General features: G+C 46.0%; 1 protein-coding gene across 1 annotated transcript in view; it reads right to left on the reverse strand.

Moving 5' to 3' along the window:
• Delta (uncharacterized) overlaps nucleotides 1-16,089 on the reverse strand; it is a 43,091-nt gene that overhangs the window by 17,209 nt on the left and 9,793 nt on the right. Inside the window, exons 3-4 of the mRNA XM_071775424.1 lie at nucleotides 8,075-8,138; nucleotides 575-826 (exon numbers count right to left, since the gene is read on the reverse strand). Of these exons, the coding sequence (XP_071631525.1) occupies nucleotides 575-826; nucleotides 8,075-8,138 (316 nt within the window). The remainder of the gene's footprint in view (nucleotides 1-574; nucleotides 827-8,074; nucleotides 8,139-16,089) is intronic.

The raw sequence follows: 16,089 nt of genomic DNA on the forward strand, positions 1-16,089 counted from the left end.
TTCGAAGTCTCGGCTGTGCCGCGCTGCAGCGCACCACCACCACCACCACCGACTACACCGGGCCTCTCCTTCGCGCGGCGAGACACCGGGCTTTGAAAGAACGTAAAGAGCGAGAGAGAACGCGAGGAACGGTTCGTTCGGCGAGCCGCGCCGGGCAATTCGCGAGAGTATCGTCGTTTACCGAGGTAGCGTGCATATTCGACGTCGGTAGGGATCGCGGAGGCAGCAGCGTTGCCTGTTAATAACCGCGTGCATCGCAAAATCCTTGGAAGAAATGCGGGATTACGTTGAGAGAACGTAAAACAAGCATGCAGTCTTTGATAATTCCCTAACGACTTTCGTAATCGCGTCACGATTCATTCATCAATAGTGATTAGCCGTTACTTGGTAGGTTCTTTTTAGCCTAAATGATTATCGTTACTATTACAAATTGAGAAAGATAAAACGATATGTCTGATGCGCGCGTGCAGTCGTGATAGAGAACGCGGAAATAAATAGCGGCCAGGGTGTCCGCGCTACCGCTTAAAATACGGTGCGGTATTGAATGCCAGAATGATGAACATAATGTACTTACGGGTGTTGCAATAGTCGCCTTTCCAGCCAGTGAGGCAGACGCGCTCGCCGCTCGGACTGCAGCTATAGTGGCCGAAGTTGTCATCCCTCGGCCGGCATAGGTCCTCGCAACCCTTGCCGTAATAGTGCGGCGCGCAAGTCACCCTATATTCATACTTCATTTGCGAATGGGCGCTCTTGTACTCGTCCACGGTCCAGTCTGGCCCGACGTCCAGCCACTTCTGGGTGGTCAACCGCGTGATCAGTACTTTCTCTGAAAAAACCATGAGACCATGAGACCATGTTTCGTTTGAGTGATTTCGATATCAAGCTATTCAAACTTCCTTATAGTAATCTCATATGGTATCTTAAATTGCAAAGTAAGGCATTATATATGTATATATATATATTTTATATTACTTTAGAAACATCGTATCGCTGTGGGCTGTGATTATCATAGATATATCAGATATGCCGATAAAAAAATGTAAATCGCCAAATTAATGATGGGTTCGCATCAGGTAACAATGAGACGCGATGTGATAGTAATTAGTCGACGCGATCAGCACTGAGGCAGAGCGACGAGGTGCACCGCTACACCCAATGATGCGATCGAAGTGCATCGGCCTCCGGGAGAGAGGAGAGAGGAGAGAGAAGAAAGAAAAGAGAGAGAGAGAGGGGGGGGGGCAGACCGGACGTTCGTCCGCTATTGCTACTCTGTCGGCGGCACGCATCCGGCACAAAGAGAGTAAGCGAGTATACCACGTTGCGGCTCTGGGAAAGAGGCGTCCTTCCTTCCTCTCTCTTCCTTTCCTTTTCTCTTATCCTGTTCCTCTCTTTTTCTCTCACTTCAGTCTCGTCTTCGCCTCTGGTTCGTCTTCTCGTCCGGTGTCTCTACTCGCTTTCGTGTAAACGAATGGATGAGCGAACGAACGAGCAGAGGCTACAACCTTCCTTACACCAGGGCGTATTATCGTAATAGCTCCAACAGATTAGGATCCGGGGCTACGATCAGGTGCCCTACCGAAAAACCTGCATCTCACGGCACCGGTTTTCGGTACACGCGCGTGTCCGTGCGCCTCGCTCTCGCACAGCCGAACCGGTAGCGTACCGGGGCCCACCGATTCCACTGCGGTCTATCTCGTGTAGTAAGATCAATAGCGTAGCCGTGAAGAGGCACGAACAAATCCCAGTGATTCGAAAATATTATTCAAAAATTATCACTGATGGATGAAGAGAGTATATGATAATAACTTAAACAACGACAGTTTAAAAACTCCTAAGTTTTCCGCAATCTGTGCTTCCATTATCATAGAAGAGGAATTACGCGATATCAATATTTTCCAAAATTATTATCATTATTATTATCATTATTATTATTAAACGCATCTAGAAATGCGGTTACTAAAATTACTTCAAAAACGAAAGTTCCTTTAATAAACTGTTTTTTTATGTAGCTCCTTTATTAATAAAATAACTAATATAATTATTAATATCTGATATTAATTGCGGAATTAAAGTATTTTATCAATATAATTCTCGTATTGTGGGCCAAAAAAATTTTGTAACTCGAAGAGACTCAATTAATATTGCTGTCACCTGATAACGCTGATTTGCTGACAATGAGAGAAATCCTTCGATCACACGCCACTGGGTGCACTCTCTTTCTCTCTCTATTCACCGCGCGCATCGAGAAGAAAGAAACGAAGGAACGAAGAAACGAATAAGCGAAGAAAAGAAAGAGCGAGGACGGAACAAAAGGACGAAGGTTTTCGCCGATGGCGTGCCCGAGGATACTTAAGGAGGGAGTCAGATCAGCCTCTCTTCCCAGAAGGGAAGTGGCTGTCGGCGAAACGGGAGTCGAGAATGAAAGAAAGAGAGAAAGAGAGGAAGAAGGAACGGGAGAAGAGTGAGATGAGTATATCTAAAAGAGGGAGAGGCAGTTTATTGGGCTATCTTCCCAGGTGATGCTGTTACGAGTTCCGAAAACGCCGATGTTCGCACGCTACATCGCTCCAAGTTCGATTCTGAGAGAGCTCCGCTACTTGAAATGCACAGAGCAAAACATAATCGAGAATGAATCGATTTATAAAGCTTGGGAAAGACGTATATTTATTAAAAAGATAATTCATTATAATCATAACTATTTAGAAACAACTGTCCTAAATAATGTAATCAACAAATTTCTAAGCAAAATAATCACCACAGTACCATCAACATTCAGTATTTTCATTAAATAGATATACATATTTAGGAAGTTGTTTGAATTTTTTAAATCTTAACAAATGTCAGAGACTTTCAGAACACGAGTATGCAAGATGTACACGTATGATGTAAGTATGTAATATAGGATCGAGTTGAGCCGTTCCAGCACGTAGTCGATATTCGCAAAGAGGCGCGGAAAAAATTAATCCACGTTTACATTCACTGAAAGATGATTACGTTGCGCGCTACCAACCGTGTATCGGCGAAGTTACAACTTCCTGCTGCTGTTTCCCCCGGACGTATTAGGATGGACATTGGCTATACCATGAGAGATCGCTGCCGCTCGTTTCTACTTGACCACGGTCCGCGCACGTATACACCCGGTAAACACCCGGCGTGCTCGAGGCCAGACCGATTCAAGGTATTCATTAATGACGCGCAGCGCCGGCGCGTAGCAGACATTTTCTATTGTTCATTCAGAAACGAGCGGCTGCCGAAGAAGTATAGCTTCGAGAGAAAGAAGGAGAAAGAGCTGGCACGCAGCCAGCGGCGTTTTGCCTCCGCCTCGCTGTTCCTGCGCGAAAAAATGATGCGCCGATTATTTAGCGAAATGGATCGTAAAACCCGAACGCGACGGATTAACTTCCGAAACGCCACCGGCTCCGCCTCCGCTCAAGTTTAGCAGGTAGCCTCTTGGTCGCACAGTTTCGACAACCGTGACTCAATGTAGCTCCAGTGGTTTTCTAAGTATATCCTAATAAATAATTCATTTCAGATAACATAAAAAAATAAATTTAAATTTATTACATTTTTATATATAACCCGTAAAATTAATTTAAATTGAATTCTCTAAACGATCTAAACTTTAAGACTAATTTTTTCTCCAGATTTTAAGAAAGTGGACTATTGATTTTCATTGACTTCCTCAATCAAAAACAAGATACAGCTCTACGATCTTTTTTTCTCTCTGTCGCCGGTTGACACGTGGAGCGAGCAGAAAAGGCGGCCAATTATCGCCGTCGTTATTATCATGCGAAAGAAGGCAGGTGCGCTCTCCTGAGTGCGTCGGGTGATGTGCAGCGAGCGAGTCGCGACGTGCAACGGTGTTCTGTTTGTAAAAAGAAGAGAAGAGAGAGGGACAGGGAAAAAGAGAGAGAGAGAGAGAGAGAGAGAGAGAAGAGAGAGAGAAGAGAGAGCACGAGAAACTGGCCAGGAAAAAGCGGTTGACAATCGACGGTGACGTAAGTCACGTGTGGAACCACGACCACTGCTGGAGTTCCTTTCGCTCATACGTGTATATGTGCATGCGTACGCATCGCGGAGAACACACTAATGCCCGATCTACAATAGCTGTAGTAAGCTGTAGTAAGCCTCAAGCCGTAAGAAATTGACCAATTACAGGCGAATGTGAGGAGAATAATCGACTGTGATTGGTCAGTTTCTTACATCTTGAGGCTTACTACAGCTTACTACAGCTATTGTAGATCGGGCATAACGCGCTTATATCAATTGGGAATGAATAGGATACTCTCAAGTCGGGTGTCTGCCCAATGCGTCCCGGACACGTTCAGTTGACGCAACGGAAACAAATGTAACGTACATTGTACGCGCGAGATCTGTCTGTACAAATTGCAGTTTTCTCGATAAAGCTGGAATTAATTCTTGGCTGACAATGAGAGAAATTTCACGACGGATCAACGAGTTTCGCATTCACACAGTCTTCTCTAATATCGGATAAATTAATAGATTTTGGTTGCTTATCTTACAAAAAGATAAAACAAGATTTCTGAGTTAATTTTAAATAAACTGGTGGTGTCTCTTGACTCGAGTTGCAAGACACCTAATTAATATTTTGATAAATGTTACAATCCGTTCCAATTTTTTCCGTAGGAAATATCTCCAAGCGATATACAGTTCCTCATATAGATTAACATTGACGGAGCGTTAACGTCGGGAGCGTTAACGTCGCAGTTAACGAACCGGCGGTGATATTACGAATCGTAGGAACATACCGTTTCCTCAAATGCGTGCGTTAAAGAAACGTTTAACAGAAGTTTGGCTGGATATATCGCGATCTCTATTTAATTCTTTACCACGCGCGTTGTCCCATAACGTTTCATAATAGTGCTGTTGGTTCACCGCGAACGAACGGACAAACGAACGGCGGGCGGCACGCGAGAGAGAGAGAGAGAGAGAGAGAGAGAGAGAGAGAGAGAGAGAGAGAGAGAGAGAGCGAGAAAGAGAGAAGACTCTTTCTTCCGTCTTCTCTTCCCCGCTGGCGCTACGGCGGATGAATGAAGGAAAGGAAGAGTAGTAATCCGATCGGCCTTTACCAAAACGAGCAACGACCGAGCACACGGAGCAGGCGGATGTCGGTGAACGTCGTCATTAGCGACAAAAGGAAACTGGTTCGCGTACAATAATGCCACTTCATGTGCGCGCTCTCGACACGAGGGATCGATCGATCGTCTCGTCGAGCGCTCTCATCATGTGTAATCGTTCGTGTGCGACACCACCTTGCCCCGCCGAGATTTATAAATAACGTCGCATTGGCGGGAATAAAATTAGACCGGAATAAAAAAAAGAAGACTTTAAGACCATCCGATATTTATTTAAAGTCTCTTATTTTTAGTTGAAACATTTTGCGCGCGCATAGATCGCGCGTGTATGAATGGTTCATTTTAATTTATGCTTCGTGCAAAAAGTATACCGTTCGAGAGGTAATTCGCCAAGATAACGAGCAATTTGATATCGAGTCTGTAATACGAGAAAACAGCTCTATAACAGGATTAAGAACGCGATTTTATCTTTCCTCTTACGCTCTCCCGCGACTATGATCGTCCTTGAGGAACGTCGCGACGATAATTAACGGCGGCGAATGAGATTCCCACGAAATTTTCGTGACACGCGACGCGGAGCGAACGCAACTCCGAGCGCAGGTGCAGCGACGCGACGCGTGCACCGGCATGGCACGTATAAGCAACGCGACGTAACGCGACGTAACGCAACGTGGATAATGGGTGTGCGTGTGTGCGTGATGGGCGGCTAAAAGGAGAAAGAGGGACGCCGAAAGGGAAGGAGGCGAGAACGCCAGGAGCGGGGGCGGCAGTTAGAAGGGAAGGAGGAGGAGGAGGTGGTGGTAGTGGTGTTCGCCTGAGAAAGGAAGCAGCATCCGAGCAACGCGGCAATAAAGGGCTCGTTTCGCCGGTGCGTTGTGGGTATTATATTGTGCCCGGAGCAGCAGCACGGTAGACGGAGCACAATGTAAGCGGTGTATCCGCGATAAAGACCCCGGGGATAGGTGTATATCCAGGACATGATGTTTGGCGATCCGTCGTGGATATTGATGCAGACACTACCGTGATAGTGGTGTATTAACCTTTTAACATCCACATTATGCTCAAACACATCAACGTTAAATTGTTTCTATTTTCTTTTATTTTATTTAATGTTATCAGGTCGAATATTCCTAACGTAATAATCATTAATCGATTTATGTTAATTTAAAGAATTTTCTAAGATATCGAAAATACGATTTGCCAGCCGTGAATTATTCTTTCCTTGCGTTGTAATCGCTAATATAATTCAGGGTTCGACGCGAAACGACGAATATGCGCGAGGAAACTGAGACAACAAATTTCGATACGTCGATGACTTTATATATATAACATCCGCATGCTAAGAAAAGAATCAGTCACTGCGAAGCAGACGCGTATAAGGCAAGCGGTACTTTGACGATAAAACCCAGAGACTGGAGAACACTCGCCGGTTGTAACGTGAACGTTAACACTCGTGTCAGCCAGACAGAAAGCTCGTGCAACTTATCGTTCTTTCATCCAACATAGGATATGTGTAGTTACCGTAAAAAAAATGAAGTTACTTTGATAATGAAATGCAAGAATTATTACGCGATTAGTTTATACCTTTTTTAATAGTATATATCGCATCGTTGAGTCTTCATTTTAACAGACAAATCATACACGTGTGAATAACTATGAGAAAACACAACACGTTCGACATTGTACCCAGATATGCAGAACAGAGATTAGATCTGATGGTCTCCGTGTCAACGAGAGCTTTATTAGCAGCAGAAACATGTATGAGAACACACGCGCGGTAATCTCGGGCATGTTCATTAGAGTTCCTTGAAACAAGATTCCCCGCGTAACTTTCGAGTTTTCTCGACCCAACAGTGAATCCAGTTTTGTACTCTTATGAACTTTGTGTTTGCAAACTCGTTCGCGCGCTCCGAGAAGTCGCTGGTTCCTCGTTCGAGGAAGGCGCATGTGAAAAAAAAAAGAGACCGGCAGATAAATAAGCGCGAGATCGAATGAAGTACGCGCCGCGTGGCGCCGAAACAGTTAAATTCGGTTAATTGGCCGAAGCCGCGCCGCGCCGGCGGCGATGGCAGTGGCGGCATAGGTGATAGGAGGAGCGACGACGCGACGCGATGCGACGGTGTACGCGTGTGCGTGTGACACGCATGAGAGCGCGCGGCCGGCCGCCGCGCCGCGCCGCGCCGCACGTATGCAGCTTCCGCTCTCTCCCGTCGGCCGATTCTAATTATCGGAGGGGCCCCACGGGACTTCTCGAGGAAGAAATTAAGCGGTCTCGCTCTTCTTACCCCGTTTTTAAAGCCGGTCTCGAGAGTGAATAGAAGCGGATGCGTGTGCTACCTGCGCGCGAGTGCGTATAGAAAACCGTACGCACTTCATCCGACGCGCGGTTGTTACACGTACGTTGTATCCGCCTCAAAACTTTACACGGAATTATTACATCGAAAATTGGAATAAAGAAAAATTAATTTAAAACAACACATTCCGTAACTTTGTATCTTTCCCTCGAATCTCTTGGAGCATTTGTAAATTATATTCTCGTTAAAAAAACATCCAACTACTAAATTTAAGAACAATTGACGGTAGGTCTAAGCTAGGCTCGTTGGATGCGCTCGTATATATACTCGGTGTCAAGTTACTTCCAGCGCGATGGAAGATGAGTGTACTACGGTTACACAGGAAGGAAACACTAGTGCCGCCGCCGCCACCGCCACCGCCGCCCGGTATCCGTCCCGTCGTCTCTCCTCTCTTTGCTCTCACTTTTCTCTCTCCCGCAGCTCTTGGTCGACGACACAACGGTATGACACAACGGAGACGCGTTGCCGTAATAACGCGCAGTTACAAACGAGGAACGACCAGCGGCAATAGAGACTGAATAGAACAATGAAAATGCGACGATTGTTCGCGGAACAATCTCCTCGCCGACTCTCGTAAAGATTTACCTGAATCTAAAAGAGTGAAAAAAAAGAAATTACACTCACCGGCCGATTGATGTGTGCTGTTGTCCGTATCGTGATAAGCTTCCACTATCAGCGAGAATGTACCCTGTAAACAGAAAAAAGGTTACGTGAGTCTCGTGCGTTTCTAATCAGAATAATAAAAAAAAAAACTGCCGCCATATAATCGTTTAGAAAAGCAAAAGGAGAATTCAAGGAAAAATTTCAGACAAAATAAGTCTTGTAATTAGGTTTAATGCCGATAATTAAAAAGGTGCGTCATTCATATTTTTCGACCGTGCGCACTTTCGAAATATAACGGTAACGCTAGAGGAAATATTTCCGTGGTGAAAGGGTTAACAACAAATTAAACGTTTTGCGACGTGCTGCGTCACGTGCACACCTGCCACGCGTTGCCACGCGTCCGCCCGCCGGCAGAACGACGAGCGTGCACATCAAGAACGAACGAGGAGAAACGGTTACGCGTCACTGGTAAAGGGAGAGGGAGGTCAGGGAGGAGACCCGCAGAACGCGAAAGAGGACAGGAAGGGGGCCGACACGCGCGAAAATCACCCCCTTTCGTGTTATCGTCCAGGCACGAGGGGAAATTGCAACCCCACAGGGGTCAACTTCTATATAACCACATGAGGTACCCTCCATGTAAATCACGCGTCGCATTGAGATACACATGCGCGCGTGCTAAAGTGCGCCTGACATGTGAAAACTACGATCAATTGCGCTAAATAAATCATCTACGAAATGTCGTTAGCCAATTTGTCTCTGCCAGCTCAATTTACGTTGATTCTCCCGATTTCACGAAATCTTCGGTAATTTTTTAAAATCGTTCCTGTATTGTTGATTAACTTGCTCGACTAATTCTTTTCGTCCTATATACTTTTAATTAACAAAATAAAATTTGTTCAATTACGAATTCGAAAGTTAAGAGTCAAAAAGAAATCTGTTCCAAAGCGACCGTGGAACAGCCCCCCCAAATGAGACAGGAAACGCAGGAAACTTGGGTGCCCGTTGTACACACATGGCTGTTCCGAGCGACGTAATTTAAAGGCTGAGGGATACCAAGTAGAGATACTCGAAACGACAGCTCGTAAATACCGTAATGATGTTCCCCCGTCGCCGAGAAACCACACGAGGCACTACAGCACTACAGTCACTTGGCCATGTCGCGACGAGGCCACACGGTGTAATACACGTACGTGCTGGACGCAGCATACCCTACACTACACGTATGTGTGGTGATAATACGTCGTTTAATTATTTAACGTCGCATGAGCATGTACGGTAAACACAGAAAGAGAGCACCGCGCGGCTCGCGGTATTATGCGCGACCTCGTTAGTCGTTGCCACGCGGAGAATAATAAATGTTTATATCCGCCGGCGTCGTTATTCCCGCCCGTGTTTCGCCCGAGTTCCCGTAAACGAGTCTCCCTCGGTAATCCCATGGCGAATGTCATCTCGCACATGGAAATTTATGCGCGAACTCCGTTACGCACCGCGCTCTCTCATCTTCCGCGAGCTTTCCTTCCGCTTTAAACGCAATCTCGACGTGCAAAACGAAAACCGCGAGGCAAAAAATAATACAGCAATAAGATTATACAGTATATAAATGTTGAAATGAATCAATATTTAGATATATGTTCGGTAATGAAATCAAGGAAATATTTATTCAAATTTTATCTATCGACTTTTCCGGCAAGTAATTAGTTTCTTACGAGAAAACATATTATTATTTAACATTATCGATCATTATTTCCTGCATATTTCGCATACTTGTATGGATATTTCCACCTAAAATTAACTTTGCGGCGTAAGTATGGACCGCGTACAGGTACAGGTACGCATTCGCCCTTCGCCGCGAAAGGGTTGAAGGACGAGGGAGCAATTTGTCTCTGCTAAAAAAAGCGAATGGAGAAAGAGAGGAGCGCAGGTTGTGGTGCACCACACACACACACACACACACACACACACACACACACACACACACACACACACACACACACACACACACACACACACACACACACACATATACACACATCTTTCACGACGAGATACCGAATGTGCGAGACGTAGTTCGAGACCGGTCCAAGGCACAAGAGCCTCGAACACGCGAGAAGGGCGAAAAAGCGAGGAACACGAGGGCAGAACATAGTAGGCGTAGACGGAAGCGAGACGAGAAACAGGGCTATACCGCCTTTTTCTCTCGCGGCAAGGACGCGTCTCGAAGTTTAGACACGCGGGACGTGTACTTAACGAAAACGAGAGAAAAAAGATCGTAGGTACCTTGTGGTAAGAGCAACAAATCAGGAGCAAAAGAGAGAAAAAAGGAGAGAATAAATCGCCGAGAAGACAAATGCCACCGTGATCGTCCGCTAATTTATTACGGGGGATTGGAATGAAATCGGCGAGGAATCGCGACCAGGCGTTCGAAAAAAGGCGCGGTTCTCTGCGGGAACAATGCGCCTCGGCGGGTACGGTGTGTGTCGTATGCGTGTGCACCGGTAGCGGTAGCGGCAATTGCTGACGACCAGCGCGACGCGCGGTCGCGGAAGGCGGGCTGAGAAATCCACAGGACGATAAAGACGATCGGGCGAGGATATGCCCGAGAGGGAGGGAAGAAGGGAGGTAGGTAAGGAAACGCGTCCTAGCCCGATCCTTTTCCTTGCGGACGCGAGGGATGACGAGGAGGAGGAGGAGGAGGAGGAAGAGGAGAAAGAGGAAGAGGAGGAGGAGGAGAGGAGGAGGAGGAGGAGGAGGAGGAGAGAGAGAGAGAGAGAGAGAGAGAGAGAGAGAGAGAGAGAGAGAGAGAGAGAAGAATGAGAGAAGTCCTCTCGGTGCCGACGGTGCGCGTGCTAGAGCGAGAGGCCGAATACGACAGAGGGAGAGGCGACAGGCGCGGCGCGGAGCGGTGCGGCCGCTACGACCGAGCGAGAGCCGGCAGGCGCGACGGCCGCTGCGCTAGAACGAGAAAGAGAGGAGAGCGAGCTGCTCGCTCGCTCGGCAGTCGGTTCCCACGGCTGCGCAGCATACCTCCACCTTCTCTCGCCTCTCTTTTCCCTTCTTCACCGCCGTCAGCCCGAACCACCGTGCCGCGCCGCGCCGCTTTGTCGTTCCTCTTCTCGGGCCCGCGTGTGCTCCTCTTTCGATCTCCCTCTCGCTCTCTTTCTCTCGTTGTTTCTCTCGCTTCAACTCTCACGTAGACCGTCCTCTCTATCCAGTGATTCGCTTCTTCTTCTCGTCTGCTTCCTTTCTCTCTTTCTCCGTCGACTCGCGTTTCTTCACGTACAACAGGACGTAGCCTGCAATCTCGGAGCGCGGGCGCGTATATATACGCGCGTATTAATCATCGCGGAAGACGGTCGCGTAGAGGAAAGAGGAGAGACGAAGAGAGCGAACGGTCTACATGTAAATGCATCGTCGTCGGCGGCAGAGTGTCGTCGCTCGTTATCCGCGATTTCCTCTTCCTCCTTTCGATTCGAAGGCGGCCGCGAAAATTTCACCATCGTCCCTGTAGTCATCGCGGAAACGCGTTACCTAATCCCCGAGAACGCCCGTCGCTACGCGCCGAGCGGCGCGGCACATCCAGGAATGAAAGGACGCGGTAAAAATAGACGAGTCAGACGGAAGGACACCGATAGGTACTAGGCAGTCGCGATACAGCCGATATGTATATGTAATATTGTAATATGAAACCGAACGTGCGAACGAGAGAAAGAAAGATATCGCAAGTAGAGTCGAAATCTTTCGGAATATTTTCAAATTATATTGCAGGAAATAATAGAGGGTGTTACTTATAAGCTGTATTTCGAAATTAGAGAAATTGGAGGCTAGGCGAATATTCCGAAAAGTAACATTGGATAATTACTCGTGAGTGGAATCAACATGAATGGCTCCCGCTCTATTCCTTCCCCGTTCGCCGTAATGCGAACAAAAGTCACGCTTTCACGGGCCATTCTTAATGCGAAGCGATGCGACCTGTTTTATTAATGCACGCTTCGATCGAACTGGCCATTACTATTTCCAACTTTCAACTCTTATTGTAATCAATTACGAATCGTTGTTCGTTGCATACAAAAGTTTCGTTAACAAAATATGAAAAAAACATCAAGATCCTTCTTTTGTTAAAAAAAGAAAAGGACATTATAGTTAAAGTTTTCTCTCGATTTGTAAAAACGGTCGTTATACAATATTGTGACACTACCATATAATATAAATAGTATATTACACTACAAGGGCAGAAAGTTTGAGATTCCTGCACTGCGCGCCATCGTGCTCGAGGCGAAGCCGAGAGCACGATGGCGCGCAGTTCAGGGCTCTCAAACTTTCTGCCCGTGTAGTGTATACTATTTTTCTTGCTGCCTGGTCGAAAGTACGGAAGAATGACATGTGTGTGTTGAAGATATTGATGCCTGCCCCGACATTTGCGGCACGAGCGAAGCGAGTGCTGCTGGTCGGGGGCAGGCATCAAATCAAATGCATCTATAAATAAAGGTATATGCACTACGTAATTGCTGGGTCTTAGTCTTTTTCTCTGGAGGTTGATTTTCTTTGCCACAAGAAAAAATCACAATCACTTTCTGAATAGAATTTACTAATAAACATTATCATTGACTAACTGTAAACAAATTTTTAGGTTATACGAGTGAAAGTAAAAGTAGAGGTTGGGGCGATGTGAATTGGGTTTGTGGTAATATTGTGGTAGGGATCTTGTCATATATTGAGTGCCAGTGCACGCAACTAAGTTTTTACTCCCGCTATTCTAGATGGCGCGCATGTAGTTTAACCAAGGCATAAAAATGAGACTTTCTGCCGTGGAACCGGGGCCGAAAGTACGTACTTTCGACCGAGGTAGTAAGAAAAATGATTTTAGGAATTAACCGGAATTAAACGACTCGCACGATGGAATCGATAATGACATATATCACTCGTGCGACCGTACATCGTTCAAGAAACGAGCAGTTGGTCAATCAGTCAATAAGGTTCACCCACGCGCATGCATCAGGTGATGCGTACCTGCCCGATGACCACGTGACGAGGGAGAAAGGGTGAGGGCAGATACACGCTTACAAACCATATTTTCGCTTTGTCGATGGCGCGTTATGAGGGAAAAGACAAAAGTTGCCGAAGAAAGAGTGACCCCAGGGTAAACAGTGACGTCTTGTAACAGGAATTTCGATCGAATTCTACGGAAGTAACTATTATAGAATGAAGCGTTAAAAGCGCGTGTGAATATCATTTTTTTTAGAATAAAATAAATACTTCCTATATTCACACTTTTTACATGTTTGTTCAACGGACTTTGTATAGTCATTCTGAACATAGCGCTCCAAAAGTTATATGAAAATGATGTTGCCTGCACACCATCGCGAAAAGTGACAATAAGCAGCCTTGAGACAAAAACCTATTTTCGCCATTATTATGTGAGGCTCTCTCTCTCTCTCTCTCTCTCTCTCTCTCTCTCTCTCTCTCTCCCCTCCCCTCTTTTTTATATATTTAAGGTTCCCTTTTTTTATAGCCAGAAAGACCATATGCGCGCGACAAAAGAGTAACAGGAAACAAGGTCTGGGAGAGGAAATGGGATGGATTAAGAAGCGGCGCTTCCGCGTAAACGGGCACCCCCGAGCGATGTCGTAACAAGAATCTGTGAGATGAGAAGATCGGAAGTGCATCGGGGAAGCGACGCACCAGCCGTTACTCAATACTTTTGTACTCTCGCGGAGTAAAACTTGAACTCGATTGCAGCGAAAGGAAACTTGCCGAGTTTTACCGTTACAAACAAATAGCGTGTTGCTTCAATCGCAATTCATGGGGAATCCATTCTATTGTTATAAATCCTTTTTAATCTATGTTGAGGAGTATATTATTTGTACATCTGCCAAATAAAATCCATTTAAACAATTATTAAAAATTAATTAGTATAAAAAAAGAATATGTGGAAAATATATATAAATCTTATATATATATATATACCTAAATAATAACAAGTGTATCTTTTCGCTAAAAACATGTTCGTTGATTTCGAGAGAAGGTCTCGAATCGAAATAAAACTTTGTCGACGCGTAATAGGTTCTAAGTTCCGTAGTTCGTGCTGTGACACGCACGCGAAAAGGAAGAGAAAAGGAGGAAGGAAGGAAGGTACCGCACGCAGACATAGGAATTAACCGCCGGTAGGGAAAGAGGTCGATCGCGTGCGAGTCTCGCAAGCTCGCACGCGCGGCGGAACTAAAAATACGCATCAGCGGAGTTTCGGGAATCGAGCGTCGCCGTCGCCGTCGCCGTTGCTGTCGCGTCGTGGTCTCCTTTTTCTCCCTTCGCGTCGTAATTCGTGTTAAATGTATGCCGCGTCGCGATGCGCCGAATCACCTAGCTACTGTCGCCACCCCCCGTACACGTATAGTCATTCGTTCGTTCGTTCATTCGACCTTTCGCCGCTCGTGCCTTCGTCTGGGACGCGAATCACGCAGCCTTTTCGGCCGTGGGACCCACGGCTCGCCTGCACGCTCGCTATCCGCCTTAGTTTCGAGCCCCACCTTTCCTCTCCCTTCTTCCTGCAACGCGATTCCCATCACTTTCGCGGCTCCCTCGTCCTCTGCCTCTCGCTGTTCTTCCTCGAGTCTCGATCTCGCAATCGCGTTCCACGAAAACGCATTTAAGAATGCTTATGACGCTAATGTATAGTATCCCACGTTAGAATTTTGGCAATATTATCGTCTGATACGAAATCACATCTATATAAAAATATAAATTGCTTTATAGGCTAGTGAATCCTGGTGAATCCATCCGATACCCTTTTTATTCGTAAAAATCAATATTTAGTAGACATCTGAATTGAAATTCAATTATCTACGTTATTTCTGTCATTACAGATTAATTGCAATTTTCTTTGACAATTTTCCTAATTAATGCTATAGCAATACGAGACGAATATTGATAGCCGAGCGTACTTCAGTATTCCTCTAACCACTCTAACGTCAACGTCTACCTTACGATAATGCGTGAGATTTATCGCGGAAAAAAGTTACGGTGATCGGCTAAAAATAGAATGGCACGACGGCGGAATTCCCATGCGACAAGTAACGAAAGCGGGAAAAGAATGGAGCGAACAAACAAGTGAGTGAGCGTGCGTGCTATTAGCGCGAGTGCGCGCGGAAAATCGTGTAACGCTCAACGCTGTACGGCGCGGCGCGGGCGCGGGCGCGGGCGCGCCCCGCGAGCGACGGTGCGCTCACTCGCGAGAAGCGTGCGCAACGATCGAGCACAGTAGCCGCACTGTCGCTAGTCGCCTCGTGCAGCTCGTGCTGTTTTAATAAGGCGGCTCGTGTACACGAACGTAAAGCCAATTAAGGCGCGCGCATAAGAGACCGCGGCACGCACGCACGCACGCACGCATAAGAGATTGCAGCGTCTGCGAAGGTTACGATTATGTATCGAGACGACGACGCATGCCGCCGAATGACATACCACAAGCATTCCTCGGGGCGCCCACCGACAAATAATTTAAGAAATAAGTATGAAAAAAAAATTGCTTTGACGAGAATGTCGATTTGCTTCTAAGGAAAGTTTCTCTGGAATTTCTATGTTAATATTTAAAAAAACCCAATTTTGTTAATTAAAAAATATTATAAAAAATAATTTTTTTAAATCTGTTATTAAAATTTCACCTGACTTAGCTTTCACTGAAATATATATAAATTGTACATGTAGTCGGTAAAACGATTGTTTTTAATAAATCGCGAAACTCATTCTTAGATTCGTCGAATTGTGTCGCTAATTGTACGCACGAACATTTAATGAACCTAGTTGCAGTGATGGAAAGGCCATTAATTCGCGCATCTCGGTCGCACACCACAGGGAAGTGATTTACGCGCATTGCACGTAACTGTTATTTATAGTAGCTATTTTATCGGTTCTCGCTCGTCCAATGCTCGTGCGTAAGTACGGCTCGTGAGTCGCGAGTCAATTTACTAATTGCGAACTCGGCCGTAATCAGCGGCAACAACGAGTTAATTCACTTTTTCACTGTCCTTCGTTATATCGTGCTG

The sequence above is a fragment of the Temnothorax longispinosus genome, chromosome 4 (assembly GCF_030848805.1).
Source record: "Temnothorax longispinosus isolate EJ_2023e chromosome 4, Tlon_JGU_v1, whole genome shotgun sequence".
Lineage (NCBI taxonomy): Eukaryota > Metazoa > Arthropoda > Insecta > Hymenoptera > Formicidae > Temnothorax > Temnothorax longispinosus.